The following is a 16,433-nucleotide window of genomic DNA, read 5'->3' on the forward strand; positions in this document are numbered from 1 at the left end:
AGATCCAGGAGGAGCAGTGTGGTTTTCATCCTGGCCGTGGAACAGTGGACCAGCTCTTCACCCTCGGCAGGGTCTTCGAGGGTGCATGGGAGTTCGCCAAGGCTGCCGTTTGTCACCGATTCTGTTTATAACTTTTATGGACAGAATTTCAAGGCACAGCCGAGGCTTAGAGGAGGTCCAGTTTGGTGGCCTCAGTATTGCATCTCTGCTTTTTGCAGATGATGTGGTTCTGTTGGCTTCATCAAGCCGTGATCTCCAACTCTCACTAGAGCAGTTCGCAGCCGAGTGTGAAGCGGCTGGGATGAGAATCAGCACCTCCAAATCTGAGACCAAGGTCCTCAGTCGGAAAAGGGTGGATGGATGGTTGTGATTGACTGCAATATATAAAATATGTTTTGAAATACAGTATGTCTAGTAAATGGTCTTAATTGATTTTCAGATGTTCCTGTTCTTACTGTATTTCAATATGCTAATTATTATTTATGTTAATAAAAAAGCATGCGTTAAAGTTTTGAACGAGTAAATTAGACTGATTATTGATTTGCATTTTTTATCCCCATGTTCCCATACACTTAATCTGTTTATGAAAACAATAACTATTTTGGAATTATTGAGCCTTGCTTTATCTGCTGAGTTTTGGTGAGCTCTAGAAGATTTTCAGATTTCAAATTGGGACCTGGGACTCTTTAAGTTTTGGTAATGACTGGGTTATTATTTTATTCAAAGTGTCAGAAAATAGGTAAAAATTTTGTTCAGTTCAAACTCATGTCCATGAATGTTTTCATTTGCTTAAAACACAAAGATGATTTATCTGCTTTCCTGGAGGACTAATGAAATCAGAAAGCATATACATTTCATAGGCTTAAATCAGAGAATTTTGACTTTTTAAAATAATATTTAAAAAAATGGTTAAAAACGTTGTTTCATTGTGTTTTATCTCAACCAGAGTTTGACAATTTGGTTATTTAGTTCCTTGGCCACTATGGATAGAATGAGATTTAAATGTGATAGGATGATATTTGCTCATAAAAGTTTGCTTACTACCAAACCTATTTCTCCCCCTTAATTTTGAAATGATGGCACCACCCCTGCATGTTGGCAAAACACTAAACACATAGAAGAGGCATTTCTAAAGTGTTTTGTTTTTCTCCTTACCCCTTAACCATTATCCAAAGCAGTGAAGATGTCTTACCTCCCAGCGTGGCCGAGATGAGAATGTGGGTCCCATATTTTTTAATGATGGTGTGGATGAACTGCTGCGTGGTTGGTCTGCGGCCGAGCAAGCGGACGCTGCGCTGGAACTCGGGCATGAGGGGCACGGGATTCCGGATCAGGTCCCGCCTCTCGATCGCTGTGTTCCTCACCTTCCAACGTGCAAATTCCCTGAATGTGGCAGAACAACAAAAAAATCGTGTCAACAAAAACTAAAATTTAACACTGTGAGCGCCAGTGACATCTTGCGTGTGAATGTGATTGACATGCGAGAGTGACTGTCAGTGACATGAGTGTGTGAATGTGATTGACACGTGTGCATGATTGTCAGTAACGTTTGCGTGAGCGCCATTGACGTGCGTGTGAATGTGATTGACATGCGTGCATGAGCGTCAGTGACATGAATGCGTCACCGCCAGTGATATGCGTGTGTGAGCACCAGTGACATCTGAGCGTGAATGTGATTGACATGCGTGCGTGAGTATGATTTACACGTGTGCGTGAGTGTCAGTTGATATGGACGCGTAAGCGCCATTGACATGTGTGCGTGAGTGCCAGTGACATGAACGTGTGAGCACCAGTGACAGGCTTGCAGTAGTGCCAATGACGTGGGCGTGAATGTGATTGACATGGGTGCGTGAGTGTCAGTGACATGAACGCGTGAGCGCCAGTGACATATGTGCGTGACCGCCACTGACGTGTGTGTGAATGTGATTGACATTTGTGTGCAAGCGGCAGTGACATGCTTGCGTGAGAGTGTTTGACTAGTGTTTATAGGAGAATTTGACAAGCATTCATGAGCGCGTTTGAGTAGTGTTTATGAGAGGAAGACTTTCAGCCGTGCGTATGAGAGTGTTTGACTAGTTTATATAAGAGTATTTGACAAGTGTTCATGAGTGTGTTTGGCAAGTGTTTATGAGAGCCTTTCAGTAGTTTGTGTGTGTGAGAGCATTTGAATAGTCAGTGTGAGAGCTAATCCTGAATAATGTCCCTAACGGCCCCTCATACACTGGATGGAGGTAAAGCAATATTTTTTTACACAGGACACGGCTTTGTCTTAGAACAGTGAATACACGTGTTTTTCAGCAAATAAAGGAGGATGTTTCCCCTAAATATCTCCAAATAGGTGAATCTGCAAATGTTGAACAGCAGATATGCGGGGTTTACTGGATTGCTTACAAACTAAGAGCGTTGAAAACAAACAGTTTTGTCCTTGTGTAGTTCAAGAAGTCAAAGAACTCAAAATATTTGAGCTACAGCAACTGTTACCAAAGGTCAAAACAGGACATCTGAATTTGTATTTCTTCTTCTGTAAGTTTAAAATGTTCCACTTTTACGATCACTATGTGCTGAACTTTCCCTTAAGCTGACAACAATCATGTTTGACAGTAGTGAAAAACATAAAAATGTATCTGTCAGATTGAGCTTACAAAATATTTGTGTGGGAGCTTTCGTAGCATATACTCATGAGACCACCGAGACGCACGTCAAGAAAACAAGAGATAGCGAAATCTCTGTTACTCTGTGGCAGAGCACCTATAAGCCTGAGGATAAAAGTGCCAGGTTTTCTACAGCTGTCTGCCATGCTGAAGCGCTAAAGCAGACGCACTGTCATTGAGTCAATAGCTCGCGCCTGGCCTATTCAGGAACTAAAATGTCTAAGCATGATTAGACATTCAGGTAAGAAGCCGCCATTGGATGGAACATTATCTGTATGGAGAATGTGCAAAATGGCGCACACCACCGGCATTTTTCGTTTCCAGTGAAGTACACAAAAATGAGCTTTGCTGTTTCTCTCAGCTAGAATTTTTATGTCTATGTATTTTGTTTTATTCAAACAGTATGTTAATCCAACATTACCTTGATGCTATGCAAAGGCTCCGCACTTTGAGTTCTTTCAAGTTTAGGGTAAACGAAAACAATTAGGGTGTTTTGACTAAAGCTTATGCGGAAAAGTTGATTAATTGCCATTTTTATAATAATATTTCTCAGAATGTTCTAAACTCCTTCTTTCAGATAGTAGTGTCGTATTGACCAGACTACAGAGGTCCTCTGTTTATGACTTAATTCCGCTCCTATGACAGTGAATTTATATACGCAAGAACATAGTAGTGAAGTCATAATTACAGTAAATAACCATCCATCCATTTGCCGTACCGCTTATCCTCACTCGGGTCGCGGGTGGGCTGCAGCCTATCCCAGCTATCTTCGGGCGAGAGGCGGGGTACACACGGGGCAAGAGCAGTGACAATGCTCCAGTCACACACACAGATAACAGCATCCTTTTACGCACAGAGATGTCTCTACGCGACAGTCATTACGCCATATTTAAAGGGAATGAGAGGAGCCGCTCCGATTGGCGGCGAATGATGTCGGCTGTGTCCAGACCACCTTTTTTAAATAAACCAGTTTGTGCACCTCTATGAAATTACGAAAACTCGGTCCGCGTAGATTTACGCGGGTGAAGAAAATAGAAGACATAGTCTCTCCATTGTGTCCTTGGTCTTAGCCAGGGACACCGCACCCGGGAGGTGACCAGAAGGCATCCTTACCAGATGCCCAAGCCACCTCATCTAGCTTCTCTTCATACAGAGGAGCGCTGGCAATATAATATAATAATGTGAATATAAAACAATTTTTGCTTCGAACACCAGAGGCTAGTTTAATGTGGAAAGAAAAAGTGATAATTCTTTTTACATTTTTGAAAAAGTCCTACTATTATGAGAACAAATTAATGTGTTTTTTGTTTTAAATGAGCAATCGATTATGTTGGGAACCTGGTAAATGTATTACCCCATGTAATTGAAAAGTGACTTCCACACAATCAGCAGAATTCTGAACCGCCTTTTTAAAATTTTAATACAAATTTACTCTCATGTGTCACAAAAAAATACAACTTTATTATTAGAACTTTACAACTTTTTTTCTTTTAATATTACTACTTTTTTTTATGTAGCCAAGTAAAGTAGTCCTTTACCTCAATTTCTTCAAGATGGTAAAAACATAATTATTATGAATGTCCAGGCTCTCCCTCAGAGATAGGTTGAGAAGCTCGGTCATCCGGGAGGATCTCAGAGTAGAGCCGCTGCTCCTCCACATCGAGAGGAGCCTGATGAGGTGGCTGGGGCATCTGATTCGGATGCCTCCCAGACGCCTCACTGGTGAGGTGTTCCGGGCACGTCCCACTGGGAGGAGACCCCGGGGATGACCCAGGTCACGCTGGAGAGACTATGTCTTTCGGCTGGCCTGGGAACGCCTCGGGATCCCCCCCAGAAGAGCTGGATGAAGTGGCTGGGGAGAGGGAAGTCTGGGCATCCCTGCGAAAGCTACTGCCCCTGCGACCCGACCTCGGATAAGCGGGAGAAAATGGATGGATGGATCGACATTAAATATTGGTCTTTGTAGTGTATTCAATTAAATATAAGTTGAAAAGGATGTGCAAATCGGCGGCACGGTGGGCGACTGGTTAGAGCGTCTGCCTCACAGTTCTGAGGAACCGGGGTTCAATCCCCGGCCCCGCCTGTGTGGAGTTTGCATGTTCTCCCGTACCTGCGTGGGTTCTTTTTAATAGCCACTCAGTGAAGCAAAATCATACCCATGCGGCAAAGACTCATGTAACAATCCAGGTGAAATTTAGCTCCTCCCTGACCTTAGAACATCCATCCATCCATTTTCTGAGACGCTTATCCTCACAAGGGTCGCAGAACCTTAGAACATGAAATGTATAATTTCAACATACTTCCTTAACAGCAATTACTACAACAAACCACCAATAGGTGGGAGTTCACTGCATTTCTGTCAGATTTTTACTTTTCATCAGAAAAAAAATAACAACAACAAAAATAAGCAAAGGAAAAGCTAAACTGAGTTAATGGGAGATTAACTAAAATCTTGCTTGATTTGTTGACATAAAACTTTTTTGTGTTTGACTTTAACAGTATATTTGGCCAAATGTAGAATTTCACATCCTCAGGGGAATTCTGCTGTTAAAACCTGTAAATAATTGTGAGACAGAGCAGGCACTAAACCCAACGGTATATCAGTAAAAAAGTGGAAAAATATAAGGATTCTTTCACCACGTCTTTGTGGAACTATAACTTACTGTCGTCAGATTCATTTCCAGTGAATCCCGCTGGTTGCTTGTAAAACCTTAAATGATGGCCATATGCGCTCCAGACCTTGTGCCCCAGATTAAGCATGCCAGCAGATGGAATGGGGAAACATGATTCAGTGTATTACTCCACAGCTCCAAGACCACTTTAACGACCTATCACGGCACGTAAAGAGGAGACGAATGGCACAGTGGACTGCATAGGAGGGAGGAAATTGGAACATAGGTGATTATTGCTTTATGGGGTTCCTGTAACTCACGGGGTTGAGCTACATTCCGTAGGTGTGTCACACACAGATTTTACAAGATGACAAGTGTAAAAAAAAATCAATAAATAAAAAAATAAAATGTAATTTAATCATAAATTATTAACTCTCACTGGCGTCCTTGTATTTGTGTCGGGGAATGAATGGTCAAGACTTTTGCTCTTTATCTATCTCTCGGGCTGTCACCCAAAAACAAGAAAAAGATGGGAGATCCTTCACAACGTGCTTCGATTTTGGCCTACAAAAACAGGCAGCGCATATTTATATTGTTGTGAAATGCAGGCGTTAACCTCACTTCACTCATTTCAAAACATCGACACCGAGCAAATATAAAAGGGAATGCGTGAGTCTTCAAAGTCACAAAAAGAGAAAGCTCTGATTAGCCAGGAAGTTTTGGCCATGAAATATTGATGAAGACCGAGTCCAGTGTCTCATGTCTTTGAGCTACATCTGTGCTCGTTAGCGACACGCAATTCAAAATCTCATGAATGTGTACTTACAATTAGCCAAATCCATCCATCCATTTTCTGAGCCGCTTATCCTCACAAGGGTCGCGAGAGTGCTGGAGCCTATCCCAGCTATCTTCGGGCAGGAGGCGGGGTACACCCTGAACTGGTGGCCAGCCACTCGCAGGGCACATACAAACAAACAACCATTTGCACTCACATTCACACCTACGGGAAATTTAGAGTCTTCAATTAATGCATGTTTTTGGGGTGTGGGAGGAAACCGGAGTGCCCGGAGAAAACCCACGCAGGCACGGGGAGAACATGCAAACTCCACACAGGCGGGACTGGGGATTGAACCCTGGTCCTCAGAACTGTGAGGCTGACGCTCTAACCAGTCGTCCACCGTGCCGCCCGCTACAGAACAATCAAACTAAAACTAGCAGACATTCCAACAGCTTCTTCCCTCTTTCCATCAACGTCATAAACAGCTAACCTACAATTCCATTGCAACATGCTGCCAATTCTTTGTCTTGAGTTTGTTGTCACATTTCTGTCAGGCCAATTATACATTACTCGTGCACTCACTGTGGTAGTCTCGCCACGCTGCACTATTTGCATATCTGTTGTTGTTGATCAATACTGGCCACTCATGCCGGAATAGCATCTGCACCACTTGCACACTGACTGAGGAGTATCTGCAACAATTGCACAATCGACATTGTCCCAGATTATCGCACTACTAGTCACTTTAAACTACATACATTCCTTGAACTCTTGGCACCCTTTGCACAATGGTCATTGCACCGGACTATTGCTATATTAGTCATTCAAACTGCTCTAATTGCCAGAGGACTATGCATCTTTTTGCACACTAAAAAAAAAAAAAAAGAAAACATGTACCGGCATTACCAGATTACTAGCAACCTTTTATTGTTCAGTGTTTTTCTCAATATCTTTATGTTTCAAAGGTCTGTTGTCGTGCTGGAGCGGCTCCAACTACCGGAGACAAATTCCGAAAATAAATTTCAAAATAAGTGTTTTTTGGACATACTTGGTAAAATAAAGATGATTCTGATTCTGATTAACCTATCATTGATGTTTATGAAATTTAGGAGGAATCCAAGAACCTGGAGAAATCCAGCACAAGCTCTGGGAGAACATGCAAACTCCACAAAGATGGAGTAAAACAAATAAACTCTCGACTCTGAAACAGTGGTTTGAATGAATGGTTTATTATGAAGCTTTTGTACATACAATCAAATGTGCAGCTTGTCGTTGCTGAATATTTACTAACTGTGTGGTTTTCTTAGTAAATACAACGGGCAGGAATTGGTTAACATACGTCACATTCTCGCAAATTCACACTCTTGCGAGTGTGAAAACACCTAAAAATAGTGGGCCTCCATAAGCGAGCAGATGCAATGTTTTAAACAGATGTTTTTAAATAAATGTTTCATAGATTTAAGTAAACTGCAGTTGATGCAAAATATATGTGTATTTAGAATATAAAGGTTTGATAGTTCCCCTTTATTCAACAATCATTTTCTCATGATAGGCGGTTACACTTCCCTCACCTTACCAAATAGGGTCTGTGCGCCAAAAAAATCTGAATAAATGTATTATTACATCCCTCCTACCACACAATCAAAATAAAGCTTTATCCTTTCAGAAAATGTTATACTCATCCTTTGTCTAAACACTGCTTTAAGGCTATCCAGATTTGTAATATGGTTTACATGTGTATTTGTGCTTCCACAGAGCCAAAAACATCTTTTATTTTGTGGGATATTTTGTTCATGTGCAGCTCCTTTTAAATCATCCTTTGACACCGTTGGCCTTTACGACGACATCTTGTTGGCTTCAAATAAAAGTTGGAAGAGAGCTGACAACCCTCACACTTACAGCAGAATATCACATTTTTGTTTGCTTTGATTCATCATAAACGTGGTTTTCCTGGAGTGAAGACGTTGTTTTTCCGGTGCTCAATCTAATGAAGCCCATGTTGGAACTGTCCAAAATAAGCGCTTGGATATTTTTATTATCGCCAGTAAACAGGAAGAGAATCACCCCCCACAAAGGCTCTTGACTCTTTTACTGATGTCTCCTTTTGGGCTTCCAGTTGTCTTTCAATCACACTGAGCCATTTTTCCCTTTTAATTGGTGAGATATTTTCTTGCAGTTAAAATGTTAAAAATTGTTGTCAGGCTCATGCTTGCAATTGATGTTGATGTCTTCAAGAGTTCAGAGCCCAGAGGGTCAGGGATATGTTTTGTGGTTTTCACATGTGAAACACATGCTGCAACAACGCAATCCAAGGATGATCTGCCATGGCTGCATACATAGTCTGTGTACAGACTGCAGGATGGAAAACATGACAATTCATGCCAGGTAAGATGTCAAGAAACTCTACTATGTAGGCTTTCTGTCATGTGTTTAACGATAATAGTAAAGTAGAACAGCACTGTTTCACAAAGGTTGACACTTGGTTCATTCCAACGAAGTAACGGTGCCTCAGTTCATGCACTGTTTACGGTACACCAATAGTCTTGGTATGGACATGGCAGGCTCAGTTGGGCCTAAACATCATTACAATGCGGGGTTTTTGTGCTCTAAATAAGACCTCAGTATGGCTCCAAAGAAACTGAAACCTGCTAAAGATAGTGTTATTAGCATGCCTAATCATATTACTGTTTAAATAAAAAAGGAGGAAATAATCGCTCCAAATGAGAATACCATTGATGTTTGTGATCTCACTGTGCAGTTGGGTTAGGCAAATTCTACCATCTGTAGACTACTATTGTAACAATATAATACATTTCTATCGTGCTTTTCTCAACACCCACAGACCCTCCTTGGCCCTCCCACAGCAGGAGGAGTGCCTAGCTAGCTGGCTAAAGTAGAAGGCACCAGTCTTAGTGACCGAGTGTTAAGCACACCAAGAGAGGTGAAAGTCTGTCCGATTTTCACCTTCAGCGACAGTACAAGAGCTCGCTGGTGACAGTGTCAGCGAGACCTTGTGGTCCAAAATTTCCTTGTAAATCCTCACCTTTTCCTTGCATTTTAACATGCCGTCTTCCACTGTGACTAGACAGCTTTCTTTACATGCACCGTGGATACCGCTAGTCCAAAATGGCCATCACGTTCCACAATCGAACGCGGTTCCCAAAAAATACAGTACAGTACGCAAAAAGGCTAAGACATTGCACAGTGATTTGCTAGCGAACGCACTGAATTATTTCTTCATGATAAAGTACTGTATGTATTCACTTATTTCTAGATTGTACTGTATTCATTTTTAACCACACACCAATACAAGTAATGTAAATATAACTTTGTTCTGGTGCTGGAATGGCGTAATTGCATTGCTGTTCATTTCAGTAGGAAACAGTACCCCGCTTCGCGAACGTTTCGGACTTGGTTAATTTCATGAACCAAGATTTTGCTGTAATTGCATTTTTTTTTTTATTACATTCTCAGCAATTAGTTGCCATTTTGATTTTACTTTAAATTCAAAGAATAGGCCACACGTCACACAGAAAAAAAAACATGTTATTTCCAAACTGAATCAGTCATCTCTTGTCCTTTATCATACAACATTTGAATTCAGTAAAGACGAAAGGAGAAGGAAAAAATCCTCACGTTGGCACAAATCTTTTTCACCCCGCTCCTTAATTGTGCCTTTGAATGAAAAATAAACATAGGGAATCCACAGCGGGCAAACGAGTCCCGCTACGACGTCGCTTTGGAGTTGTTTTGGTAAAATAAACAAAGACAAAAAATAAAAAATGGAAAGCCGCATATATTTTGTATTGCGGACATGGAAGAAAAACTCTGAATTTCACTTAAGCAAAACTTAATGAAATGTAAATCCTAATGGAATTGGCTGTGTGGTGTGTGCGTTTGTGCATGTGTGTTGAAAGCGTCGACTCCTCCTGTCGCAAACAAGACAGCATCGGGTTTCATGCTTTGATGAAGGATAAACCTTTCATTTTCAACCATTTGTTCCACTACCTATTTGTTCGGGATGACTTGACTAATACTTCAAATGCTGCAGGAGACGGACACAATAACGAAGATGTCAGCTCGGGCTGTTCGTCTAGCGTTGAAAAAAAAAGTGTCCTGTCACATGACAAAATGCTTCTGTGAGGGAAAAACGGGGTGGGGTGGGGGGTGGGGGAGCATTACTTACAGTATGGATGTCGGATTTGTACGAACACAGCAGAGATAATTAGCGACTATCAGCAGTCTCATCACTTGTCAAACTATTTTTACATGAAAAGGTAATGTTAATTGGACGTTAGTGTGATTAGTACAAAGTGTGACTGGAGAAAGATGACGTTCTCCAAGATGCCTTGATAATGCAAAGGAAGGCTTTTTTTTTTTTTTTTGCTTTTTCCTTTGCTTTCTGTTGCTTTTGTGACACACACAAAAAAAACTAGCCGGGCAGCAAACTTAATTCACACACCATTTTTTTATTTTTCTTTGACCTTTTTGTGAGACGCCAAAAGATCACGGCACAAAGTAGCTGGCCGCCCCACTCCATGCATGTTTTGCTTCCTTTTGGCTTTCTGTGTCTCATTTTCTTGTGACACTTAATCCAAAAGAGGCTGTTAAAATAATGCACATAGATGACAACCTAACTGTGCATGTTTTGCCTTTGGCTTTTTTTTTTTCACCTTTTTGTGGCATTTCAATTTTAAAAACTGACGCTAATTAGCTCCCTGGTCGCCTTTTGACGATGCCTAACCCTGCACATTTTTCTTTTCTTTGGCTTTTGTTTTATATACATTATATACATATATATATATATATATAGTATAACAAAAAAACGAAATATATATAATATATATATAGTATAACAAAAAAATGAAATATATATATATATATATATATATATATATGTATAGATATATACATACAACACCAATTCCAATGAAGTTGGGACACTGTGTTAAACATAACTGAAAACAGAATACAATGATTTGCAAATAATGTTCAACTTATCTTTAATTGAATACACTACAAAGACAAGACATTTAATGTTCAAACTGATCAACTTTAATTTTTTTAGAAAATAATCATTAACTTGGAATTTTATGGCTGCAAACACGTTCCAAAAAAGGTGGAGCAGGTGGTAAAAAAGGAAAGGTTGAGGAATGCTCATCAGAATGCTCTTTCCTAGAAAGAAAATATTTAAGATGCTGGCGTTTCATTTTAAATGAAATTACAACCCAATTCCAATGAAGTTGGGACGTTGTGTTAAACATAAATAAAAAGAGAGTACAATGATTTGCAAATCATGTTCAACCTATATTTAATTGAAACAAAGACAAATTATTTGATGTTCAAAATGATCAATGTTATTGTTTTTAGCAAATAATCATTAACTTAGAATTTTATGGCTGCCACACGTTCCAAAAAACCTTTACCACTGTGTTACATCACCTTTTCTTTTAACAACATTCAATAAACGTTTGTGAACTGAGGACACTAATTGTTGAAGCTTTGTAGGTGGAATTCTTTATCATTCTTGCTTGATGTACAGCTTCAGCTGTTGAACAACGCAGGGTCTCTGTTGTCGTATTTTACGGTTCATAATGCGCCGCACATTTTCAAAGACAGGTCTGGACTGCAGGCAGGTCAGTCTAGTACCTACACTCTTTTTCTACGAAGTCATGCTGTTGTAACACTCTCAGAATGTGGTTTGGCATTGTCTTGCTGTAATAAGCAGGGGCGTCCTTGAAAAAGACGTTGCTTGGATGGCAGCATATGTTTCTCCAAAAACCTGTATGTACCTTTCAGCATTAATGGTGCCTTCACAGATGTGTAAGTTACCCATGCCATTGGCACTAACACAGCCCCATACCATCACAGATGCTGTCTTTTGAGCTTTGCGTCCATAACAGTCCGGATGGTTCTTTTCCTCTATGGCCCGGAGGACACGACGTCCACAATTTCCAAAAACAATTTGAAATGTGTACTTGTGGGACCACAGAACACTTTTCCACTTTGCATCAGTCCATCTTAGATGAGCTTGGGCCCAGAGAAGCCAGCTGGGTTTCTGGGTGTTGTTGATAAATGGCTTTTGCTTTGCATAGTAGAGTTTCAAGTTGCACTTATGGATGTAGTGCCGAACTGCATTTACTGACATTGGTTTTCTGAAGTGTTCCTGAGCCCATGTGGTGATATCCTTTACACATTGTCGTCGGTTTTTGATGCAGTGCCGCCTGAGGGATCGAAGGTCACGGGCATTCAATATTGGTTTTCGGCCTTGCCGCTTACATGCAGTGATTTCTCCAGATTCTCTGAAACCTTTGATGATATTATGGACCGTAGATGATAAAATCCCTAAATTCCTTGCAATTGTATGTTGAGGAACATTGTCCTTATACTGTTTGACTATTTTCTCATGCATATATTCACAAAGAGGTGAACCTCGCCCCATCTTTGCTTGTGAATGACTAAGCAATTCAGGGAAGCTCTTTTTCAACACAATCATGGCACCCACTTGTTCCCCATTAGCCTGTTCGCCTGTGGGATGTTCCAAACAGGTGTTAAATGAGCATTCCTCAACTTTGTCAGTCTTTTTTGCCACCTATCCCAGCTTTTTTAGAACGTGTGGCAAAATAAAGTTTGAATGTCTTTTCTTTGTAGTGTATTCAATTAAATATAGGTTGAAAATGATTTGCAAATTATTGTATTCTATTTTTATTTATGTTTAACACAACGCCCCAACTACATCGGAATTGGGGTTATATATATATATATATTTTTTTTTTGATCACTTAATCCAAAAGCTAAATGCCGTTGACAAGCTAGCCACCAATCTCTGTGCATGTTTTGATTTTTTGTTGTGTTTGTGTTTGGTGTTTTTTGTTTGTTTGTTTGTTTGTTTGTTTTTTGTGTGTGAAAACTAATTCTTAAGATCCCTTTGACTAGAGAGCCACCTAACGTTACACATATTTTTCTTTTGGTTTCTTTGACTTTTTTGTTGACAATCCAGACCATACTGCAAAGTCACTGGCCATCTATCTCTGTGCATGTTTGCTTTTACTTTGGTTTTCTGTGGCTTTTTTCATTACACTTAACACAGAAGATGCCACTTACCAGATGGTCACTGCAGGTTTTGATTTTTCCTTGGCTTTTTTTAGATGATACACATTGGTTTGCATTTTGTTGTCTTTTTCTTTGACTTTCTGAGTGTTTCTTTTTAAATGACAATACAAAAGATACTAGTAAACTCACTGGCTGTCTAAGCCTGCTCGTATTTTTTTTAATTATTTTTTAAACCAAAAGACAATGCTAACTAGTTTCCTTGCTTGTTTTGCTTTTTCTTTGGCTTTCTGGGGCTTTTCAGAGTGACATAAATCCAGAAGATGCTGTGAAGTAGCTGGACACCTAACTCATATCATGTCACCTATTTTTGATTTCTTTGGGCTTTCTGTCCCAACGCAATCTCACTGTCCGCCTAACTAGACAAGTTTTGCTTTTTCTTTGGCTTGAGATTAGCTGAGGTGATGACAGTGCAACATGAGGCCGAGCGGCAAGTTGGTGGCACTGGGTCATGGTAGAGTGAGGGTGTGGGCGTGGACTTTATCCATTTATGGTAATTTCTCCCATGTATAACTTTGTTAAGCAATTTGGTCTTCCCACACAGTATTGACCTGTTCTCCTCCATTCTGCAAATGGTGTCCCTGCAGTAAGGCAAAATGGCATGATCTCATCCAAGTAGTTATTATTTATTTAAATAAATGTTCAAAGGCAATTAGGGTAAATGTTATCACATTCAATTCGTCAGATGGGCTGGCGAAGCTTATGAATGTTGGTTCGTTTCATGTTCAGCGGTTGAAGGACAACAGCAGGAGGGTTGCAGGATTTGCATGTGGCATTTAACACATCAGAATCATCTTTATTTTGCCAAGTATGTCCCAAAAAAAAACACACAAGGAATTTGTCTCCGGTAGTTGGAGCTGCTCTAATAGTACACATATTGCCATCGCTAAGTGTAAACGGCCCATGATATGATGTTTGCTTGCCATTGCATACAGTACATGTCTTTAAATGGCTTCCTCTCCATAAACACCTGTGTGGTTTGGTCAGCAAACTTATTCTGTCTCAACATTAAGGTAGAACTAGTTCATAGAGCATCATCATCCAGACCAGCCCACGAAAAACCATGAACTAAATTATCATAGTTTGTTCTTGGGTTTAAATGTGTTTTTCTGTCTTTTTTTTTTTTACTTTTAAAGCTGCTCATAAGAAATCATTTTGCACTTTCAAAATGACAGATTTAAAAACATGGAAGCTACTTTGCTGTTACTTTAATATTGACTAAAATAAATAATAAGAAGAAATCAATCTGACTTCAATCTACAAGAACAGTTCTGTGAAATTATCAAAAGGGGAAATTATTTCAATGTAATTTAAGCAAACAAGCCACAAAGAATAACTTTAATCAAATGTGAAAAGAAAACTGTCATCTGCTGATTTTACAACTACTTCCTTGTTTGTTGGAATCAATAGATCACAATGACACAAAATTACTGCTAAATGACTATTCCCAAATTTAGGGACAGGCAAAGAAAAAAAAATTAGAACCTAAAAATTGCTGTGATGTTTAAACAGAAAAAAGATATATATTAAATTTGGGCTTGTTGGACTAGCTGTTGGAGAAATACAAGGCTTGACAATAATGAAACAAGACTTGCATTATAATATATCAACTCTTCTGCTTTTTTTCCCCCAGGCTTTTGTGTAACCACAATTTTTTGTCATGCAGTTGGAGGAGCTGGATGTTGATGGAAAATAATTGGGGGGTAATTTTGTGGACAACAATATTTGTTTAGCGGGGCTTGAGATGTTTTTAGGGGGGCTGAAGCCCGAGTGACGCCACTGTTGTTTTCCAATACAACAACACCTTGCGCCTGCTGGAGCTCCCTCATTCTCTGCCTCCCTCACCCCTTATAGGGGCTGCACTCAGCTCATTATGCGAAATACGGTAGTAACGATAATTAGAAATTGAAATGGTAATATTAGCCGTTTGAAATTCTGTACGAAAACTGATTCATCTCTTGTCATGTGTCTGGATGTCGCGGTCATAGAAAAATGTGCACATCGGACTCATTTTCACAGTGGCTGTGGAGCCGATCCAGTCGCCAAGTCAAATGTCGCAAGAGTCGCGCGCCTCACCGCCTAACAGATGTTTTAGTAATCTGCGTTATACATCTCTTTTGTCTCGCTAAATCACAGCGGATGAAGCAAGCCAGCATTTGCTGCTGTCTCTATCTTTCGTTTATCATTGCATTATTAAACTTTATTCTGCAGTTTTCTGTGTTAACATTCCCTGGAGGGCAGTAATAACAGGTATTGCTTAGGAAGAGCCTGCCATAATCGTCGACCTCCTGAACTTTTGTTCCTTCCGAGGTATTATGCGGCAGCCACAGGGGGCAGAGGGGAGAAAAAAAACCAGACTTTTTCTTGTTAATAAGGAGGCAAAGTCCCGTCATAAATCACTCAGACAGAGTCGCAAATGAAATTCCTCTGTGAAATTCATCTGGCAAGAAGTGTTCCAAATATTATAGAATGCAGCTTAATCACACGCTACAGTGCGCATGGAGAAAACAATAGGAAGACACACACAGACAGAGCAAGAGGTCGGGTGTTATTTCGCTTGACCTGACCTGTTTGCTTGGGCGTGATTTATATATTTTTACTTTGGTGCTGTCATTCTAAAATAAAAATAAAAAAACGCAGCGAGGGAGTTTTTATTCATTTATTTTCATCGAAGAGGTGTTATCGACGAAGCGAGATACAGCATCAGCAATATAGCAACATTGCAGCAGGCAATTGGAGTGACAGGCAATATTGCGAGTTGCCTTACATCTCTCTAAACAGGTGAGATCTGTCTCATTACCTTGGTTCAAAGAAGCAATCCTGTAAGAAGTTTAAATTGAAATGTTTATAGAGTAATCAATAATGATAGTTTTGTAGCCATTGCTCAGGGACATGTAATGGAAAAGTGACTTTTTATTGTTTTTATACAAACAGTTGGGTGTCAGAGGTGCCTGTCCACCCATCAAGTGTAAAAATAAACAGCACAGGAAATCTTTTGTAAGCAATTTTTGAAAATCTGAAATTATTTAGGTAATTAACACCCCTCTCGCTGAGTGTTTTGACTTGCCAGCTAAGCTTGGCGAAGATCACGTGCCACTTTTCAGTTGGACTACACTGTAATATTGTTTCAAAGCAAAAAGGTAAGCAGAACTGCATTAAGTTTTGTTGCACACACAGATTCAGCATTAGCTTCACATACTTGATTGCTCGGTGCTGTCAACACGGTGGAAGTTGTGTTGTTGTGCAATATCTGGGTTTGGTTATGTCTCCATATGCCACTGT

The 16,433-nt window shown here is 40.0% G+C and overlaps 1 protein-coding gene across 1 annotated transcript in view; it reads right to left on the reverse strand.

The window, feature by feature from the left end:
- Nucleotides 1–16,433, reverse strand: part of brinp1 (bone morphogenetic protein/retinoic acid inducible neural-specific 1) — a 173,471-nt gene that overhangs the window by 96,269 nt on the left and 60,769 nt on the right. Inside the window, exon 3 of the mRNA XM_061699284.1 lies at nucleotides 1,193–1,383. Coding sequence (XP_061555268.1) covers nucleotides 1,193–1,383 — 191 coding nt within the window. The remainder of the gene's footprint in view (nucleotides 1–1,192; nucleotides 1,384–16,433) is intronic.

Source organism: Phycodurus eques, chromosome 15, assembly GCF_024500275.1.
Source record: "Phycodurus eques isolate BA_2022a chromosome 15, UOR_Pequ_1.1, whole genome shotgun sequence".
Lineage (NCBI taxonomy): Eukaryota > Metazoa > Chordata > Actinopteri > Syngnathiformes > Syngnathidae > Phycodurus > Phycodurus eques.